This window comes from Chiroxiphia lanceolata, chromosome Z (genome assembly GCF_009829145.1).
Source record: "Chiroxiphia lanceolata isolate bChiLan1 chromosome Z, bChiLan1.pri, whole genome shotgun sequence".
NCBI classification, from domain to species: Eukaryota; Metazoa; Chordata; class Aves; order Passeriformes; family Pipridae; genus Chiroxiphia; species Chiroxiphia lanceolata.
The window spans coordinates 29,573,240-29,593,205 of record NC_045671.1 but is presented as its reverse complement, the minus strand read 5'-3'; the positions used below and the strand labels follow the sequence as shown (position 1 = coordinate 29,593,205).

The 19,966-nt window shown below is 40.4% G+C and overlaps 1 protein-coding gene across 1 annotated transcript in view; it reads right to left on the bottom strand.

The window, feature by feature from the left end:
- Window positions 1-19,966, bottom strand: part of OXCT1 (3-oxoacid CoA-transferase 1) — an 87,572-nt gene that overhangs the window by 58,761 nt on the left and 8,845 nt on the right. Inside the window, exons 4-6 of the mRNA XM_032674796.1 lie at window positions 11,340-11,475; window positions 6,846-6,995; window positions 5,034-5,140 (exon numbers count right to left, since the gene is read on the bottom strand). Of these exons, the coding sequence (XP_032530687.1) occupies window positions 5,034-5,140; window positions 6,846-6,995; window positions 11,340-11,475 (393 nt within the window). The remainder of the gene's footprint in view (window positions 1-5,033; window positions 5,141-6,845; window positions 6,996-11,339; window positions 11,476-19,966) is intronic.

Sequence of the window (19,966 nt, the reverse complement as noted above, 5' to 3'; positions counted from 1 at the left end):
TGTGTGCAGTTTGGAGCACAATAATATAAAGAGACATTAAGCTCTTAAAGAGAGCTCAAAGGAGGGCAACGAATATGGTGAAGGGCCTTGAGGGGAAGCGTATGAGGAGCCACTGAGGTCACTTGATCTGTTCAGCCTGGAAGAGACTGAGGGGAGACCTCATTTCAGACCTTGTGAGGGGAAGAGGAGGGGCAGGCACTGATCTTTTCTCGGTGGTGACCAGTGACAGGACTTGAGGGAATGGCATGAAGCTGAGTTGAGGGAGGTTTAGGTTGAATATCAAGAAAAAAATTTTTCACCCAAAGAGTGGCTGGGCACTTGACCAGGCTCACCAGGGAAATGGTCACAGCACCAAGGCTGACAGAGTTCAAAAATCGCTTGGACAATGCTCTCAGACACATGGTGTGACTCATGGAATGTCCTATGCAGGGCAGGAGTTGGACTTGATGATTCTGATGAGTCCCTTCCAACTCAGCATATTCTATGATTCTATTAACATCTTTTGTCAATGAATTTTCTTAGTGGCTATGTAAACCCAAAAGGATGTAAGAATAGGAAACCACAAAACAAACCCAACCAACCACAACTTGCATTCGATCCTTCTCTGAGAGCATGAATACAATCCTAGCTGGTAGTGATTTAGGAAAAACTATCCTAATCAAAGTAGAGTAGCAAATGAGAAGAAAAACAGTTAAAAAAGCCAAATTAAAATAGCAGGAAAATGCATACAGATGGGGAAAGCAGATGTGAAAACTAAGAATTCAGTATTTCATCCTGTGTAACTATTTTTCTGAGCCAAAGCCTTTCACAAGATTATAATGACTAGTCTTCCAGTAAAAAAACTGATATAAAATTATTTTTACATAGGGGAAAAATTACAAGAAAACATTTCAATGTTAATTTAACATTAAGAAGAGCTAATGGGCTCTATTCTGACACTATAAAAGCTTCTGCCATTTAGAATGTTCCTGGGTTAGTAAAGTTGTTTCAGAAGCAGCAGTCTTGCACAGGATCAAAGGCCTTATTTCTACAGAACACACGATCCAGAAGTTTTACAGGATCAAAGGCCTTATTTCTGAAGAACACACCATCCAGAAGCTTTATGGGATCAAAGGCCTTATTTCTAAAGAGCACATCATCGAGAAGGAGAAAAAACAGAAGCACTACACTTATTTTCCAACACCAAATAATGCTAAGGGGTTAGGAGTATGAAATTCAGAAACTAGCTAGACGAAGTTGCCTTTTTTATTTTAAGATGGCTTTCTGGACAGCTAGTCTCAGCAACATCTACAACATCTATTTTTCCAGTGATGGATTTCCAAGCTGACCTAAAGGCATAATGTGTTTTCTCCCAGAGGCAAAAGACAGCAAACTACTTCATGGCAGACTAAACCAACAAACTATGTACCTAATGACACAGAGGTGAAGAGAAACCTCAGATATGAGGTGAATTTATACACTGTGGAACCACTAGAACATGAAGAGATGATCTGATATGACTGTGACAGCAGAGGCCCCGACTCTGATTATCCCTTCAACATCTCTGTTCCGTTGTCAATAGTCTGTTTTCATCAGCACCAAGCAACAACTTTGCTTGGGCTAGAACAACTCCAAAGCAGAATGGTACCAAGATAAAAAGAGAGGGGAACCAAAAGAGGTTCAAATATCATGGAGAGAAGCCAGTCTTTGATAACTGAAAAATAACAGCACTCATATGAAGTCCCAGGCACTGGAAAAAGGAAAACACTGTACTCATCTTTAAAAAGGGTAGAAAGGAGGACCCTGAGAATGACTGACCTGTCAGCCTCACCTCTGTGCCTGGGAAGGTCATGGAACAGATCCTCCTGGAAGCTGTGCTAAGGCACATGGAGGACAGGGAGGTAATTAGAGACAATCAGCAAGGTTTCACCATAGGCAAGTTCTGACTGACCAACCCAGTGGCCTTCTGTGGTGTACTGACATCAGTGGACAAGGGAAGAGCTACTGATGTCATTTATCTGCACTTCTGTAAAGCCTTTGACATGGTCCCCCACAACATCCTTCTCTCTAATTTATAAAGAGATAGATTTGATTGCATGGACTGTTTGGTGGGTGAGGAATTGGTTGGACAGTCACGTCCAGGTTAATGAGGTTAATGGCTCAGAGCCCCGATGGACATCAGTGACAAATGGTGTCCCTCAGGGGTCCGTCTTGGACCAGTGCTAACTAATATCTTCATTAATGACATAGATGATGGGATCAAGTGCACCCTGAGCAAGTTTGCAGCTGACATCAATCAAGCGATGTGGTTAACACACTTGAAGGATGGGGTGCCATCCAGAGGGACCTGGACAAGCTCAAGGAGTGGGCCCATGGAAATCTCATGAGGTTTAATAAGACCAAGTGTAAGGTGCTACATCTGCTTGCTGCTTGCTTGGGGCAACCCCCAGTATGAACAAAGGCTGGGGAATCAAGAGCAGCCCTGGTGAGAAGGACTTGGGGGTGCTTGTGGATGAGAGGCTGGACATGAACTGGCCATGTGCACTTTAAGCTCAGAAAGCCAACTGTTGGCTGGGCTGCATCCAGAGCAGTGTGGGCAGGAGGCTGAGGAGGGCAATTCTGCCCCTCTATTCTGCTCCAGTGAGACCCCACCTGGAGCACTGCATCCAGCCCTGGGGTTCCCAGTACAGGAAGAACACTGATCTGTTGGAGAGAGTCCAGAGGAGGCCACCAAGATGATCAGAGGGATGGAGTACCTCTCCTATGAGGAAAGGCTAAGGGAATTGGGATTGTTCAGCCTGGAAAAGAAAAGGCTTCAGAGAAATCTAATTGTTGCCATCCCTTACTTGAAGAAAGCCTACAAGAAAGATGGAGAGGGACTTTTTACAAGGGCAGGCAGTGACATGACAAAGAGAGTAGGTTTAGAATGGATATTAGGGAGAAATTCTTTACTGTGAGGGTGGTGAGGCACTGGAACAAGTTGCCCAGAAAAACTGTGGATGCCCCATCCCTGGAAGTGTTCAAGGACAGACTGGATGGAGCTCTGAGCAATCTGACTTAGGGATAGGTGTGTACTAATAGTGTACTATACCTAAAAGTTACTATCTACTGGGCTAGACATAGGCTTCCTTGTTAGACAAAAGCTGTGGTACAGAATAGTCTACTCAGCTTGAAGATGCCTGGAATGAAAGTAGCCACAATATGCTGTATGGAAGAAAAGATCTAGGAGACATGAAGTATCACGTTAAGAAAAAAAAATAGTAGCTTAAAAAACTGCTTTCTAAAGAAGTTAATGTCATTCTGGATTCCCAAGAAAACAGTATAGCTTCACACAGGAGAAGAGACAAAAAAATTAATGCTGGCCTGTCGTCAAACTAAGTGTACCTAAGGTACACCTTTAGATTTAAAAAACCTCTTAGCTTGAGGGTGATTAACAGTTTACTGTTTACAGTTACTCCTTAGCTATTGGCTCCACAGATACCAGTCATGGGAAACACACTATAAATAGTACCACACTGCTGGGAAAGTGGTGGCAGATGGCATTATAAAATGAGCCTATGTTTCTCTGTTCTAGGTCATCAGGTAATCTGTGTGTCATCCCAAAACAGAATGGGACACTGCTTATCATAAGCAAATTCTTTTAAGTTAGTAATATTCTACAAGGAATAAGACACTGGATGATGATGTTTCCATCTTTGATTAATTACACTTGAAAGGAGGAGTCAAGGTTTTTAGATCTTCACTCCAGATGGATATAGTATCTGGTATTAACTGTACTCTGAGAATGTGGGCGACACATGAAGACTGAAAAAAACAGGAGAAGGAAAGGGATAGAGACCAACAGGACATAAAGGAAGAGGGGTAAAAGGGAGAATGCAACCAGTCTGTTGCCGTGGAAAATTAAAGAATTTTTCAGAGGTAACTATGCATCAGTAGATAGATACAGGGTAAAAGCACAGACAGTAGTAGCTCAAGAGTAAACAAAAAGAAGCCTAAGGAGGAAGAATGTTTCCTGTATTCTGTGTACCAGAACCTAAAGAAAGCAGTTTAACAGTCATTAAATTCATGTGCATGCACACAAGAAAGTTAAGTTTTCAATCAGAAGCCATATTGTCTTACCAGTGAGCAAGCCAGGATGTCAAGATTTGGGCAAAAAAAAAGCTTATTTATTAATGTTCAAGTATTTTAATTCAATATTATTATAAGATATATAGATAAAATTAATGTGAATACATGTGTATGTATACATAAATAAAGAAAAGCATTATTTTATGTGTATTATTTTATACATATATTTTTCAGCTCCTTTTTCAACTCCTTGTTTGTTCTAATACATACAAAGACAGACTGTGTCTTTCACAGTCTGATGTAGCAAAATGCAGCAATTGTTACACTTACCTTTTCATCTGATAGCCATAAGACAAACAAATAAAAACCAGGCATTAAACATAAGCAAACCTCTCCTGCTTCAGTTCAGGACAAACCAGAACTTAAGGATAGCAACTCATATAAAAGATGTAATTACTATTGCAACACTCAAACTTTTCATGGCAAAGATGTTTAAATTCGTATGATGCCTCTCCCTACACCACTGAGATCAAATCAACTTTAAACACTGCTTTCTTTATACAGAATCAATTTTCCCATCACTGACTGTCCAGAAGACTGATTCAGCACCCTTCCCTTCTGTCGTATATGAATGGAGCAAACTTCATTGCTCAAGAAAAAGGACCCAAACTAACACGAAAACTGAACAGAATAGAAGACACTAAATTTCTCAGTAGTAATTGAGTAACAGACACAGCCTGCTGTGTCTTATTTTAAACCACCAATATTTTATTTCACATCTATGTTTGAATTCTCAAAAGTCATTAGAATAAACAATTATATTTTGGTTTTTTATAGCAGTATAATTTGAGAGTAGGGAAAGGCAACATGAAAGAAAGCAAAATCAGTAAAATATTTTTTTGCCATCACACAGGAGTCAGGATTCTCCTTCTCTTTCATTATCTAAATCATAAAAGAATCTTTTTCCACTGTTAAACAAGTCACACCTGAAAATGATGTTTCCTGCACGGTCAGCCTTCCATGCCTTCACAAGAGCAAAATCTCCTGTAATTGACTTCTCCAGAATAAAGTGACGGCCGTCAAACTCTCGCACCTACAGAGAAAAGTACAAAACGGAGATGTAGGTTTCTTCCAACAGATTTCTCATGTTATATTTATTTCATGGGGTTAATTTTACAGACTATTATATTTACACTTCTTTTTGTACTATAGAAAGTTTTATCTGAAAAACTGTATAATAATAGAGAAGCATGGAAGGGCTGTAAATCCCAGTTTTGTTATAGTGTCTCAAGAACTGCATGTGAATCCATATTCCTCCTGCTCCATCTACTGGATTTAGACATGCTTCTTTCTGCACATCTACAAGTTAACCAAAAACTGAAGTGCTAAAGCAGAATTGCTGAAAAGGTCCATAATCACTGCCCAACACTAGAAACCCCAACTCTAAAGTGAAGTCGATTTGAGACGCAGTCCTCAAATCATGTCATCTGACAGGCGGAATTTCATTTAGTTTCCCTGCATTTATGATCAATATCTGCAATGAAGGATACTGTGCCTGAAGCCAAAGTATGGAACTGACGCACAGCTAGTCTTTTAATCCTAAAGAGAGAGATGAAACAGCATTTCTCTTAACAATGTAGGTAGTTAGAATATATACAAATTGTACTTGAGAGCTTTTTAAAATTTCTGAAAGGGGAAGGAAGAATGACAAAAGGGTACCAGAAGTCAGTTTGTCAGTCCCATAAAAGGAGATCTGAGCCTTTATAAAATAATACTTCCATGCAAAATGGATGTGGAGAATGAAATTGAACAAGTCATGCTGATCATATTATTAGTCTCCCCAGTTATTAGACTGGGGAGACTTAAGAGAGATTTTCCCACAAAAGTCAAAAGGAAAACAAATGAAGAAAAATGTTATTAAAATTATAAGCTATTTAATAAACAAAACATTCCTCCAAATGGTAAAACATCATAATGACATATGCAGTTAAAAAAATAAGGGAATAAAAGAGACTAAGTCAATGTCCAGATGCTGCAAATAGTTGTGTATAAAATACAAGAAAATCATGGGCTAGGGTGGAATTACCTTTATCCCAGAGATGTGCTCAAGGTAAAATTTAATACTGTATGCAGCCTACTTGGAGCACACAGCAGTAGCCCCACCCATTTTTTCAAGTACAGTTATGGCATTGAGATATCTTCCCTTCTTCAAATTCTACATCCAATTTCAAAAGGAAGCACTTGTTTCTCACTTGAAAGCCACACTTTTTTTATTTCTTTGAAGTTCTAAACACTGAGACTAAATTGTAATTCAGATGTTGGGAAATTCAATTCCTGGAATTTTGGTCAACTGAGCTCTTTCCTGTTAACAGGAAAATGTCCCGTTTCTTCTAAAGATAAAGCCTCATGTGCAGCTGCAGGGCTGCTTACTGCATAGCACAGGATTTAAGGAGCACCTGCCACACTAGCAGGAGATTGTTTTCAGACCACTCTGTGCACTGCAGTGGCCTGGTACAAGATTTTGTTTGAATACACAGTGAACTTGATCAGAGAACAGTCAAGTGAAGAGTAAATCAGCAAAGCACGCTTTCACTTGGACCCTAAAGCTGTAAAAACTTCTTTAACATATCACAAAGGACAGAAGTAAGCAGTCAGAGCAAAATTGATGTGCCTGGTACCACAGATATCTAGTTAATTCCATATAGCAAGGTTAAACTTGGCTCTTGTTTCTCTTGGAAATATGTTAGAAATTCATTTTTCAAAGCTGAAAGCTTCCTAATGGCAAACAGACCTCTTACCTCTCTTGGCTGGCTGGCAATGGCAATGGTGCCATCTGTGTTGTACTTGATGGGTGCACCCCCTTCCTGTACCAACGTCCCATAGCCAGTACTGGTGTAAAATGCTGGGATTCCTGCTCCTCCTGCTCTAATACGTTCAGCAAGTGTACCCTATGGAAAGACATATTTAAGAACTCGTCATTTGGTAACAATAAATCAAATTCTAATGAATGGCTTGAATTAAATTAATTTTATATCCTCTCATTTGGAGCTTTTTCCTTCTGTTCTCAGCCAACAGATGTGATCATCTAGTTCTCCCTCCCATTTTAGCTCTCCTTTATGGGATTGGTACTGGATAAGGCAAGAAATGCTTGATGCATGGCCAAAAGCTGCTCAAGTTGTGCTGTCACACAACTCTCTGCCAATTACCAAGCCCCAGCACTTGGCTGTGCCTCCTCTCCTTCAACTTGTTTTCTAACCCGTTCCTCTGAGAAGAGTACAGAGTTCTTTTCCTCTTTCCCACCTGGCTACATATCCTAGAAGGGTTTTTTTCTGTGTAAGTCCTCCATATTGATGTTTCATTCTTCGACATCTTAAAAAAACTTCAGAACTCACTCCAAGCTGAAACAGCCAAGGAGGGCAGATTAAGAAAGGAAGAGGGAATCCAGTGATCTCGGTTGCCCATGCCAAGAATACCAAGAAGCTGAAAGAGCTTCCTTATACTCTGTTTGGCCACCCTGCCCGCACTCCGCTCTATGTCCACCTGTACTACAGACATTAACAGCGCAAATTGCTCATCAGCCTTAGTTATGGACTTATGGCCAAAGATGTGTCTTCTTGTTTTCATTAATGTCATTTCCCAGATTTTTTTTTATATTTTTCTAGAGTCAAAGCAAGACAAGATCATCATGGTCAGTTATCCATTTCCACAACATAGGCTGCATTTTCCTCAGTTATCCTGCAAGAAGCACAGTGACTTCTGGTAGGTTTTCAAAATGGTGGCAAGAGGCAGATGCAAACCATGCAAAGTCCTGTTCTTAGCAGCCTTTGCATTTCAAGATCTCACCATGGCCTCTCCCTTACTGTCTAACAAGGACACAACAGTCTCCCATTTTTCCTGAAGCTACACCTAACTTTATACAACAGGTTATTTTATCTTGACACAAATATCTGAAATCCCCCCAGCTCCTAGCAAGTCATTAATTTACATTACTGTTTACCATTATACACTGTAGACCCATTATTTCCATGTTGGATCTACACAGCTTATCTATACTCCACAAAGCCAATTATATGTCTTGTAGTTCAAGTATATGTAGTTCAAGGTCTTGTAGATAAAACAACTGAACATTGGAAAGAAAGAAAAAATATTTTATGAGATTTATGACGTTCAGAACATGGGAAGCGACAAGCGCCTAGTTATTTTCATGTCTGCTAACTGGGTATAAGAGCTTTTCCATTCATCTCAGGGATTCTAAGAAACATTCTCTTACAGCGTACTCATAGGCAAATTCAGAAAGTGTGAATGAGTAGATGGTGAGGTGGACTGAGAACTGGCTAGATGGCAGATCCCGGAGGGTTGCAATCAGTGGTACAGAGTCTAGTTGGAGGCCTGTCATTAGTGGTGTCCCCTAGGGTCCTACACTGGGCCCAGTACTGTTTACCTTGTTCATCAGTGACTTGGATGAAGGGACAGATGCTTCCTCAGCAAGTTTGCTGATGATTCTGTGACACAAAGTTGGATGAGTAGCTGACACCCCAGAGTGTTGTGCAGCTCTTCAGAAGGACTCCAAGAGGTTGGAGAGATGGGCAAAGAACCATCTGAAATTCAACAAGGGAAAGTGCAGGGTCCTGCACCTGGAGAGGAATAACCCTGGGCACTGGTACAGGCTGGGGGCCGACCTGCTGAAAAGCAGAGACAGACCTGGAGGTCCTGGTGGACAACAAGCTGTCCATGAACCAGCAGTGAGTCCCTGTGGCCAGGATGGCCAATGGTATCGCAGGGTGAATTAGTAAGAGCATTGGCAGCAAGTCAAGGGAAGGGGTCCTGCCCCTCCAGTCAGCCCTAGGGAGGCCACATCTGGAGTGCTGTCTCCAGTTTTGGGCTCCCCAGGACAAGAGAGACTTAGAACTCCAAGAACAGGTCCAGCAGAGGGCAGCAAAGATGGTGAAGAGAACAGAGCATCTCTTACGAGGAAAGGCTGAGGGAGCTGGGCCTGTTCAGCCTCAAGAAGAGTCAGCTGAGAGGGAACCTCATCAATGCCTATAAGTATCTGAAGTGAAGGTGTCAAGAGGCTGGATCCAGGCTCTTCTCAGTGGTTCCGAGCAATAAGACAAGAGGCAATGGGCAGAAACTGAGGTACAAGAAGTTCCACCTGAATATGAGGAAGAACTTCTTTACTGTGTGGGTGACCGTGCACTGGAACAGGTTGCCCAGAGAGGTTGTGGAGTCTCCCTCACTGAAAATATTCAAGAGCTGTTTGGATGCAATCCTGTGCCACGTGCTCTGGGATGACCCTGCTTGAGCAGGGAGGTTGGACCAGATGACCCACTGTAGTCCCTTCCAACCTGATCCATTCTATGATTCTGTGCTTCCCAAGAAATGGAGCCCAAGACACTCTTCTCAATAAAAACTTAAGACCCTTCCAACACGGAACATTCTTTGTGATTCTTTGACTGTTGTTTTTTCCAGAAACTTATATAAATATCTGTTTAAAGCCCAAAGGCCATGTGTCACCTCTTAAAATGTCACACACTAACATGCTGTATGCTTTAAATTAAGTTAGAGCACCAATGTCTCAAAGGAGACCTCAATAGAATGTTACTGCTTCTGATGATTTTAGGATCTCATTGCATTCAGGCTATTTGGGTAGCTTAGCAGTGCTAAAATAATTCAAACTATGGCACTAAAAATTAAAGTTGTAAATTGTCTCATAACACTATGCATAACACTATCTCCTAACTTGATTCCTGCCCACTAGATGGCAGACACTGCACACACGACATCCCCAAAAGATGCTACTACGATGGGAACAGAGCAGTTCCAACTTCCTTCTCCTTACAAGGGCCACAGTAGTGAGCATAATTCATGTCATTTTTTACAATCGGTAAGAAAAAAAATCAAAAAATCAAAAAATGTTCAATAAAATATACATACGTGTGTGTATATGTATATATATATAAAATACATATATTTCAAATCAATATAATGTAACAAGCTATAAAAGGAATTCACACAATACAGCTGGTCAGTTCTTAACAGAACAGTTGCAGCACATGATCCTAAGATGGTGCATTGGGGTTGCAAGGTTTTGGCAGCTACAGGGGTGGCTTCTGTGAGAAGATGCCAAAAGCTTTCCTCATGTCTAACAGAACCTGTGCCAATAATATACTGATCAAAGAACTTATGGCACAGATGCAAGCGCATCCAGAAAAGAGTGGAGTGAGAATGTGCTAGTGGAACAGCTCTGCAGACACCAAGGTTGGTGAAGGAGGAAGAAGAGGAGGTGCTCCAGGTAGAAATTCCCCTGCAGCCTGTAGTGCAGACCATGGTGAGGCAGCTGTGCCCCTGAGGCCATAGAAGTCCACGGGGGACCGGCGATCCACCTGCAGTCCCTGGAGGACCCCACGCAGGAGCAGGTGGTTGCCTGAAGGAGGCTGTTACCCCATGGAAAGCCCACATTGAAGCAGACTCCTGGAAAGACCTATGGCCCCATGGAGAGAGAAGCCCATGCTGCAGGAGGTTTGCTGGCAGGACTCATGGCCCTGCAGGGGACCCACGCCGGAGCAGTCTGTTCCTGAAGGACTGCATGCCGCAGAACGGTCCTATGCTGGTGCAGTCTGTTCCTCAAGGACAGTACCCCATGGAAGGGACCCATGTTGGAGAAGTTCATGAAGAACTGCAGCCTGTGAGAAGGACTCACATTGGAGAAGTTTGTGAAGGACTGTTTCCCATCAGAGGGACGCGACGCTGGAGCAGGGAAAGAGTGTGAGGAGCTCCCTGAGGAGGAAGGAGTGGCAGAGACAATGTGTGATGAATTGACCACAACCTCTACTCCCTCCTTGCCCTGCACTGCTGACAGGGAGAAGGTAGAGTAAATTGTGAATGAAGTTACAGCCAGGAAGAAGGGGAGGGTGGCATAAGGGGCGTGGAGGGTTTAAGATTTGGTTTTATTTCTCATTATCCTACTCTGATTTGATCGGTAATAAACTAAATTGATTTCCCCATGTCAAGTCTGTCGTGACAGTAACTGGTGAGTGTTCTCTCCCTGTCCTTATGCCAACCCATGAACCCTTTGTTATATTTTCTCTCCCGTGTCCAGCTGAGGGGAGTGACAGTGTAGCTTTGCTGGGTACCTGAATTCTAGGCGGGGTCAACCCATCACAGATGGTAAGAGCCACTTGAACACAGGCAAAACATTTGGATTGCAAAATAATTTTATAAGAGCAATTATGCAGTAGTCTACTTAGTATTTTAGATTAAAAGAAATCACCAGTCTCTTAGACACTCCTCACCTGTGGTGTAAGCTCAACTTCAAGCTCACCAGACAAATACTGGCGTTCAAATTCAGCGTTCTCTCCAACATATGATGACACCATGCGTTTTATCTGCTTAGTCTGAAGCAGAAGACCAAGTCCAAAATTGTCAACACTGTGTAGAAAAAGCCAGACAATAGAGTTTTGTTGTAAACAAAGCACTTGATAAGCTTTAATGATTTAACAAGAAAGAACAAAGTTATCTCCCCCCACTAGGCATAAGTAATTGAAGACAAAAATCAAATTCTAGCTTGCAGGCAGGAAAACATTAAAGCTATAATTAAAATCTAAGATTTCAGTGTTCAGACTTCATCTCTTCCCAGGCACAGAATACCTCCAAAACTTCCTTTTAAAGACATTTCACATGTTAACAGCTACAAATAACAGCTTGGTGTTATTTTACATATTCTTTAAAAAGTCTTACCAATTAATAGTCATATAGGGCTTTGAGTGAACAAAGATATATTTTTGCTTACACTCTTGCTCCCCAGAAATAAGGTGATTGCTTAGAAGTCCAAGGAGAAAGGCACATTCACATTTACAGCACTAGTTTGTATATGAGGTAACACAATATTTGTACAAATTTTCTTATTATAGTAAATATTTTAATTTCTTACTAAGAAATTGCCTACTCCAACAGGGTTTTAGCACTGCAGTCAAGATTTTCTTGTCTGTGTCAGCTTAAAATGAATGCCAAAGACAACATACAACATTTTTCTTATGCCAGCGCTTCTAAAATTCTGATATTCTTTGTGATGTTTGTCATCCTATATTGTGTACTAATGGAACAGGAACATATTTCAAGAATTCCTGCAACAAAAAAGGCTACTTCAATTTGAGGAAATAAGAGGTTAAAATATAAAAATGGAAATAAACATAGACAATATTGTAAAGGCATGTTTCTATCACATTTCCAACACATTATGCAGGATGGCAGCAGACTGGTACATGTACACAAACCTCTTCTACATTTATGTTGGTTTCTGCAACTTATGAGCAGAGAACTCGGAACTTCCACTCCCCCGTGGGAAACATGCCATGATCCAGAAACATCTTACAAACAGTGATGTATATCTGCCACTAGTTGGCTTAGTTCAACATAAACTTAGTTATACACACACTGGCTTGAGATTTCAGGATAAGAAATACTGAAAAATATTAGAATAATCCTTTAAGATTCAGCATGCTGTAACAAACACACACGTGCTTACAATATATGCATCCTGTTGGAAACACCACTACTGATGGAAAGCGCCGAAAAGGACCAGATTAAAAAACTTTACGAATATGCAGTATTCACTTTCAAATATAAGACTGGTAATGCCTTGCCAGCGCTGGGCATCCCACACATGGGCTGCACTAGTGCAGGTGAAAGGAGAGGGGCCGAGTGAGCAGGACCAGCACCAGCTCTCCACCGCCAACCACAACACTCTCAACAGCTGCATGGACAGACATGCACATGCAGTCAGAAGGACTGTGCAACTGTATGCATAAAGAGCACTATTTTAAGGTTAGGACTATTTTAAGAAGATGGCCCACTTCATATGCATACTCAGGCATTTTGGAAACTGCATGGGAGGAAGTGAAACAAGCTTCTCTGATCTGGTTCTCTGAATTTATTCTATGTTCTCTAGATATAAAATAATGTGACATATTATCAAAGCTTGCTCCACTCTCCAACTCTGACCTACTAAGAAGAATTTAAAATCTAATTCTGATGCAACTTCAAAAATGTTGTGGTGCCAAAGCCTTGAGACTAAAATGTGTGTTGCCTGGAAACAACCTGTATTTTTATAACTCCCCACAGGAAAAAAATCTAGCAGTTTGAAACTGAAAGCACTGGGAATAGAATAGAAAGTCTTGTGGGCAAAAGGGATTAAAAAGGAGAATAAAAATAAAAATGCCGTAATTTCCTGTATAGGTTCATTCAAATCAGGATAGTCCCCCTCAAAAGAAAACCATCAAACCCTGACTTCTTGTTATAAAAGGTAGTAAGCAAATATAACAAATCAGCCAACATCTGATGTCAGTTTAATGGGTTGGTATAACTACAGTACTGTGTAGCAAAAGGACAGAGAATTAAAACAAAACTGTGCAGTGTTCTCTAGTGCAAGAACAAGGGGCAGCTTGACCTGCTTGCAAACCAGAGTTTGCAACTTCTGTGTATCATTTGGGTGGTTAACACCACTCTTATCATTGCAAAACTTGGAAGTTATCAAGTAGAAACAAGCAGACACGAGACTCCTGTGTGCAGACAATGAATTTCTGAGTGCGCTTTCACATGAGAAAAGATGGCAACATGAGAAGGTCAGGGGCTGATCTCTAATGGTTGAAGAAATTTCTGCCTCATTTCACTAAGATCCATAATCCTTCTTCCTATGTTCCTATGTTCCAGCTACTGGAATACACCGTCCTTAACTGGATTTTGCATATCATCCTGGAAGATACCATGCAGGATCCGATATGGATACCCTTGATTCCCCAATCTACTATTAAGAGGTATCTTCTCTCAAATAAAACAAAGAAATTAAGTAGAAAGTTGGCCAAAAGTTATTCTCTGCCACAGTCATGCCAAGTAGCTCTTCACTTAAGTCACTTTTTCTTCTCCCTTCAAATGCAGCCAGATTTGTTCAAAACTGAAATTGCTGTGAGGATCTGTCACTGAGCACACAGGTCTTACAAGAACCTTATTTCCCTATCCAATGAGAACAAGTACGGCGGATTAGTGGGATGGGGGAGACCTCCAGGCCTTAGGCTGCTAGCCCATTACCTGCAAGGTGAATGTTCTTCCCCCCTGCCCTCCAGCACGTGGCCCTGCGACTCCGCAAGGAGCACACAGACCACCAGGGAGGGACGGACGAAAGAGAAAGTTTATTGGGGGGAAGGGGTTTATAAAGCTTTTAGGAGGGTCAAAAGGGGGCCAATCACTAGTTCAGGGGCACAGAAAAAACCAATCAGGTAAGGGGTCAACAGCCAACAGGAAGGGGTTAACAAGGACCAATAAGAAACACCTCAGAACACTTTCCCAGGACACCTTGTACAAAAGACAAGTCCCTTACAGGGGGTGTCAGGAAGAAGAAACAGTAACCTTGCAGAAAATACAAAAAGCCATTTTGAAACCTGTTTAAACCACATTAAAAACTTCTGTTTCTATAACATTTGAGCTGTTTTCCTCTTTCTCCTCACCAGTCCATCTCTGACAGGACTTCTTCCATCCTGCGTATGGCAAATCCATTGCCACAAACAAGAATTTTACCTTTCAAAAGTCCTGCACCAGGAGGCTCTGCTTGCCTGATAACATAAAATTACTTCAACTCTCACCTACATTTAATCTTTAGAGCAGCATCACAAAATCCTGTTGCTGTTACTCATATATTTATTTTAGATGTAAATTTCTTTAAAGAAATATATCATTGCCCACCTTTTTTTTAAGGATGTAACCTCCATTCAGGTTTCCAGCTAAAATAACCTTTTTGCTTTCCACATATATCAGTTTTCATCTCTCTCCAAAAGCTCATTTTAAGCACTATGTTTTTCTCTTACATTTGAATGTCCTAAAAAACCAATGCTGCATACATAAAATGCTGTTCTCACTTCTGTTCTCCCTACCCTTTGCTTGTCATTTCACATCTCTATCTGACACTAAAATAAGAAAAACATTGTCTGGGGAAATTTCCTTCAATATAACACTTTTACAGTCATTTCAACTTAGTTGTTCTCCCTTCCCATATTTTGCTGCTTTCTTGGTTGTGTTGTTTCAGGCACAAAAGTTTGGTTTTGAACTTTTTAGCTTTAATTATTTTTATGCTGAAAGTGTTACCCCTAAAATATTTGTCTTTCAGGCAATGCTCTCTCTATCAAACAGTAACTATAAAAAGAAAAATAGAGCTTTTACTGAGTGAATGGAAAGAACCTATTCTATATCTCTATTTAAAAAGCTGGATTCAGTCCTTTAAAAATTTAAACAAATGTGAATACAATAAAAATGTTTTGCCTAGATAGGAAGGAAGAAGGCGTGGTGGAAGCTGACATGGTTGTTATATGTGCTATCGGAAAACAGAAAGTACACTGTAGTGCTAGACAGAGAATGCTTTCTTTTGCCCTCAAAATTGTTAAGATTTCTAGAAGTTTTCCTGTTCTGTATTAGGATGAAATGTAAATCAACAGAATACAAGAAATATATATCAGAAAAGAGATCTAACTAGGCACTCATCAAGGACGTAGGTAACCCAAGTTCCCCATTTCTACTGATGCAGACAAGAAAAATTACAGAGGTCTGGTTGTTTAGCAACATTTCTTCCTATTGTTTTATCCCTCTCATACCTACAAAACCTTCCTGTCAAAAACTAATGCCTGCCTTTTCTAATTAAAAAAAGCAGCCAAAGATGACTGCAAATATCTAGCTCACATATCTCCAGTATACTGGAAGTCAAAGGCAACATGTTGATGTTTCACTGCAGATAAACAATAATCTGCAGCCCTCAGACCTTTTTGTCTGGTGGCTCAAGCAGAACACATTCTACACCATCACAGGGGAAGAAGAGATTACCTAAGTTTCCAAGCTGATAAAAGCCTCACACATCAACAAGCCTTACACACCGTGATGAAGCAAGGGATAGCAAACTGCATTCTTACGCACAAAAAAAGGATCCTTGGAATGTCACACTCTGGCACAAGACATATGATTGCTTATTGTTTGGGGTTTTTTTTGAGTAAAAGGAGATAATTACAACTCTCTTTTCTCTCTTCCTTTCTGAAGACAGCTATATATGTCTTAAAAAAGTGGCAGTGTCAGAACAGACTGGATCCCCTCACTGGAAGGTAAGCAGCATCAATTAGCATGAGGACTTCCTTCTACATCTCTTAAAGCAATGTGTTCCTCTACAGTCATTGTTAAAAGATTCTCCAGAAGCTGAGACAGCATATTCCTGGGAGATCCCACAAGGCCAGAATTCATTCATTATGAAAAATTACCATGAGTATCTTAAGTTTTGGAGAATTAAAACACATTCACCAATAGGAAGCCAACATGACACCCTACCTAATCTCTCTCCTCTCATAATCTGGGGACTGGAAAGATGGGAGGGTAACTACATCATCGCTGAAGGCTACAGATTGTGAAAGAAAAGCATGCAATATGAATCCTCAGGCAGAAACTAGTGTTTCCTGCAACTAGCTGTTGCTGCAGAGAAAAAGCATATTAATGGTTGGTTCTATTCCTGGGGAACACTTTATGTAAAGCCATTAGTCAGCTTCTGGAGTTAGATGAGCAGTCTCTGCAGCCATCCAGCAAGTCCAAGTGTTGCATAAGGAAGCAACACTTGAAACTTAGTAACAGATGGACTTGTTCCAAAGCTTGAAATTTTCTTGGCAATAGGCTAGAAAGCAATTTCCTCTATCATTCTCCAAGTAGAAGAGGCTGTTTTTCTTTGTAAACATCAGCTTCTTGGTCTTAAAAGACCTCCAAGTTACATGCAATTATGCCTTCAGATAGATCCACAATTCCTAAGGAAGACCAGATATGCCCCCCAACTAAAAGGAATGCACTTTGTGTTTCTTAGTAACACAATCTTAAGCTTTCAGGTTCAGAGATGCCTGACTATAGCCTGAAATTTTACCAACACGAAAGAAGGTATGTGGATGAAAGCACTGTGTTCTTAGGTCCACAAGAATAAAACATAATTCTGGCAGTACCAGAAAGAGATCCTTTATAGTCTTTGTGCAGAAAATGAGTAGATGCCTACCTAAATGGCTTTTGCCAGAAGATATCGAACACAAGTGCAGGCACACCAAGGGCAAAATTAATGTGGACAATCAGTCATGTAACAGTTCTTGATTACTTCCCCAGTCTTACAGCTGGCTCATAACAATGAGACTATGTCCCACAATAATCTCCCCATGTATTACACTGGAAGAGTACTAAGGAGCCAGCTCAAATGATATTCTGTTTCTCCTTCTTCTCTGTCCATCACTTCCATATAGGTACACAGAATAGGGCAAGGTGAGGAATAGGAGTTAACTGAGAGAAAAACAGATTCAACTCATAGAAAGGTAAATTATTCAGAGGTATGAGGTTTATTTGCCCTGTTGATTCTTGTCTTTAGCCAAATGTCTTGACACTATCTTAACCACCTTCTTTTTCCTAGGACACTTTTCCACCTGTCCAATTGCAAATTGCTTAATGGAAGGCAGAAAAGAGAGGCTGAAGTTCTCTCAGGGAAGGTAATGAGAAAGGAGGAGGAAGAGAGAAGTATGGGTGCTGCCATATACTAAAGCAGTCCTGGTCAGGAGAAGGAAGAAGTAGAACAGAAAACGGGGCAATGGATCACAGCTCCCAGAAACCATATAAACTGTCTCATCAACTTTTCAGTCCATGGCAAAGGACAAAATAAACAGTGCACTGAATCTCTCAGCTCATCAGCCTGGGACTTCTTTCACTTTGAGGGGAGGAAGAAAAAAGAAAATAAGGGAGCTGTGGTTGTGGGGAATCATGAAACCCAGCATGCAAACTGGCATGACCAAGCCTTAATCCCCCTCTATTCCTTCTTTACAGTGTCTGCACTGTACCCTTGTCCCTGTGCTACTTCCGTCTTCTCATGGGAACTCTGTCCTCTTTGCTCATCTCAGCTTTAGTTTCACAGCAAAATGGCAGTATTCTTTCTCCACCATCCCCCAAAAATATCCTGTGAGAATGATGGGTGCAGGCATATAGGCCCAGTCCATCCAAAGGTTCAAAGGTAGATAATTTTTAAGAGGACAAAGTACTGTACATTGCATGGTTACTTCAGTAGCAAGATCTCCTTCTTCCACATTCCTTTTTGCTATGAAATGGCATACTGTGTATTTATTACAAGTAAAACAACTCTATTGAGAACTTTTAAAATACACCATAGTTTTCCTTCACAATGAAGTTTATATGGTATAGAGTTAATCTGATAAATATTTGAATTTAATCATGAACACATCATACTTCAAAAGTCACTTGGCTGAAAAATAGGTTTAACTTTCATTGTCACTCTTCTGTAACCAAGATGACACATTTCCTCAACCATGCTGAGTTCCACAGCTATATTGTTCTCATTTCCAATCATAACTAGAAAGTTATCTGCACAGCTGATTTCTAAATAGTTCCATGTAGTGCAAAGCTAGTACAATTTGCCCTGCCAAAATCCTAAATAACCTCCACACTAAAATTAGCTAGATGACCTGGGCAGATTTTCAGGGATTTGCAGTTCACACAGTGTCACCAATTTAAGAGCTGTAAAAAAGCATCTCATTAGATTCTTTGTGAAGAATGGTGATAATTTTAAAAAAACATAAACTGCTTCAAACAATCAATTCCACTGAAAATATATACCTTGCCTCCTGATTTTGGCAACTTGCCATGTGCAGAATTTTACAGAACCCCACTCTTCTCTCTCTAACAAGTGAAATAAGAGTCCCAGGCAACCTTGTATGTCACTTCTAAAAGTAAATTTAACTGGCACGTTTAAAGAATTCTTATGCATATGCAAAAATGACATACACAACATTAAGACACTTTGAGCATCACCTTGATCCCATCTTCGTGTACATACAAGCCTCCTTCCAAGTCTCTCAGGCTTTTTCAGTTACGTTTTAGCTTTCTGAATCAAGAGATTGTCAAATTCATTCCATTAAAATCACTTAATACCTAATACTATGTTGAAAAACATAGTAAGTTCCTGTGAATTTGGAATGCAACTTCCACCTGAAGGTACTTTTATCTATACATGGACATTTTAATATATTTTAATAAACATAATATAAAGATAGATAAAGATAGATAGATAGATAGATAGATAGATAGACAGACAGATAGACAGACAGACAGACATAATTTTAGTAGCCATAATGATGGAATTAAGCCACAGGAGCTACATGCAAGAAAAAACGGGGAATCTGTGGCAAAGATGGCGGACACATTTTGGTTTTAACAGAAACGTACAATTCCAAGCAATGACTGAAAAATGAGAAAACCTTAAACTTTAAAATACAAAGCCTTTATCAAACCTGTCTTGAATTCAAAACATTTAATTGCTAAGAGTATAAAACTGCCTTCTGTGCTTTAGAATATGGGGCGCATAAGTTTACCAATGCGTCTGATCCCATAGAGTAGTGCCTTATAGAGATTTGGGAACCACAAATAGCCCAGCCCATTAGGAAAGCAAGAGTATTATGCTCAACAGAACTAAGTAACTCCATTCAGGCATCATGACCAACAGTTCAAATGTTTATGTCAAAGCTATACTTCTTCTTAATGTATAATACTGTAACTTCAAAAGAACTTCAAAAAGAGTAGAGAGACCAAAGGTTCAAAAAGCCGGTAATGCCTTTTAAGAACACTGTCTGAACCAGTGATAATCTGACTGCATGCTGTCAATCTCCTTTTAGATGATCACTCGGGTGATTAGTAATTAAGACATTAACTGTGACTTCTCTATTTTTACTGTAAGTGAAAACCTTCTGTTCAACACTATCGCATTCAAAAAGTATGCATAATTAACTCTCAAAAGTAAAGCCCAATTCTGACAGAACAGTCAGACCACGTCTGTAGCTACCACAGACAGAGGGCTTAGGTTATATCC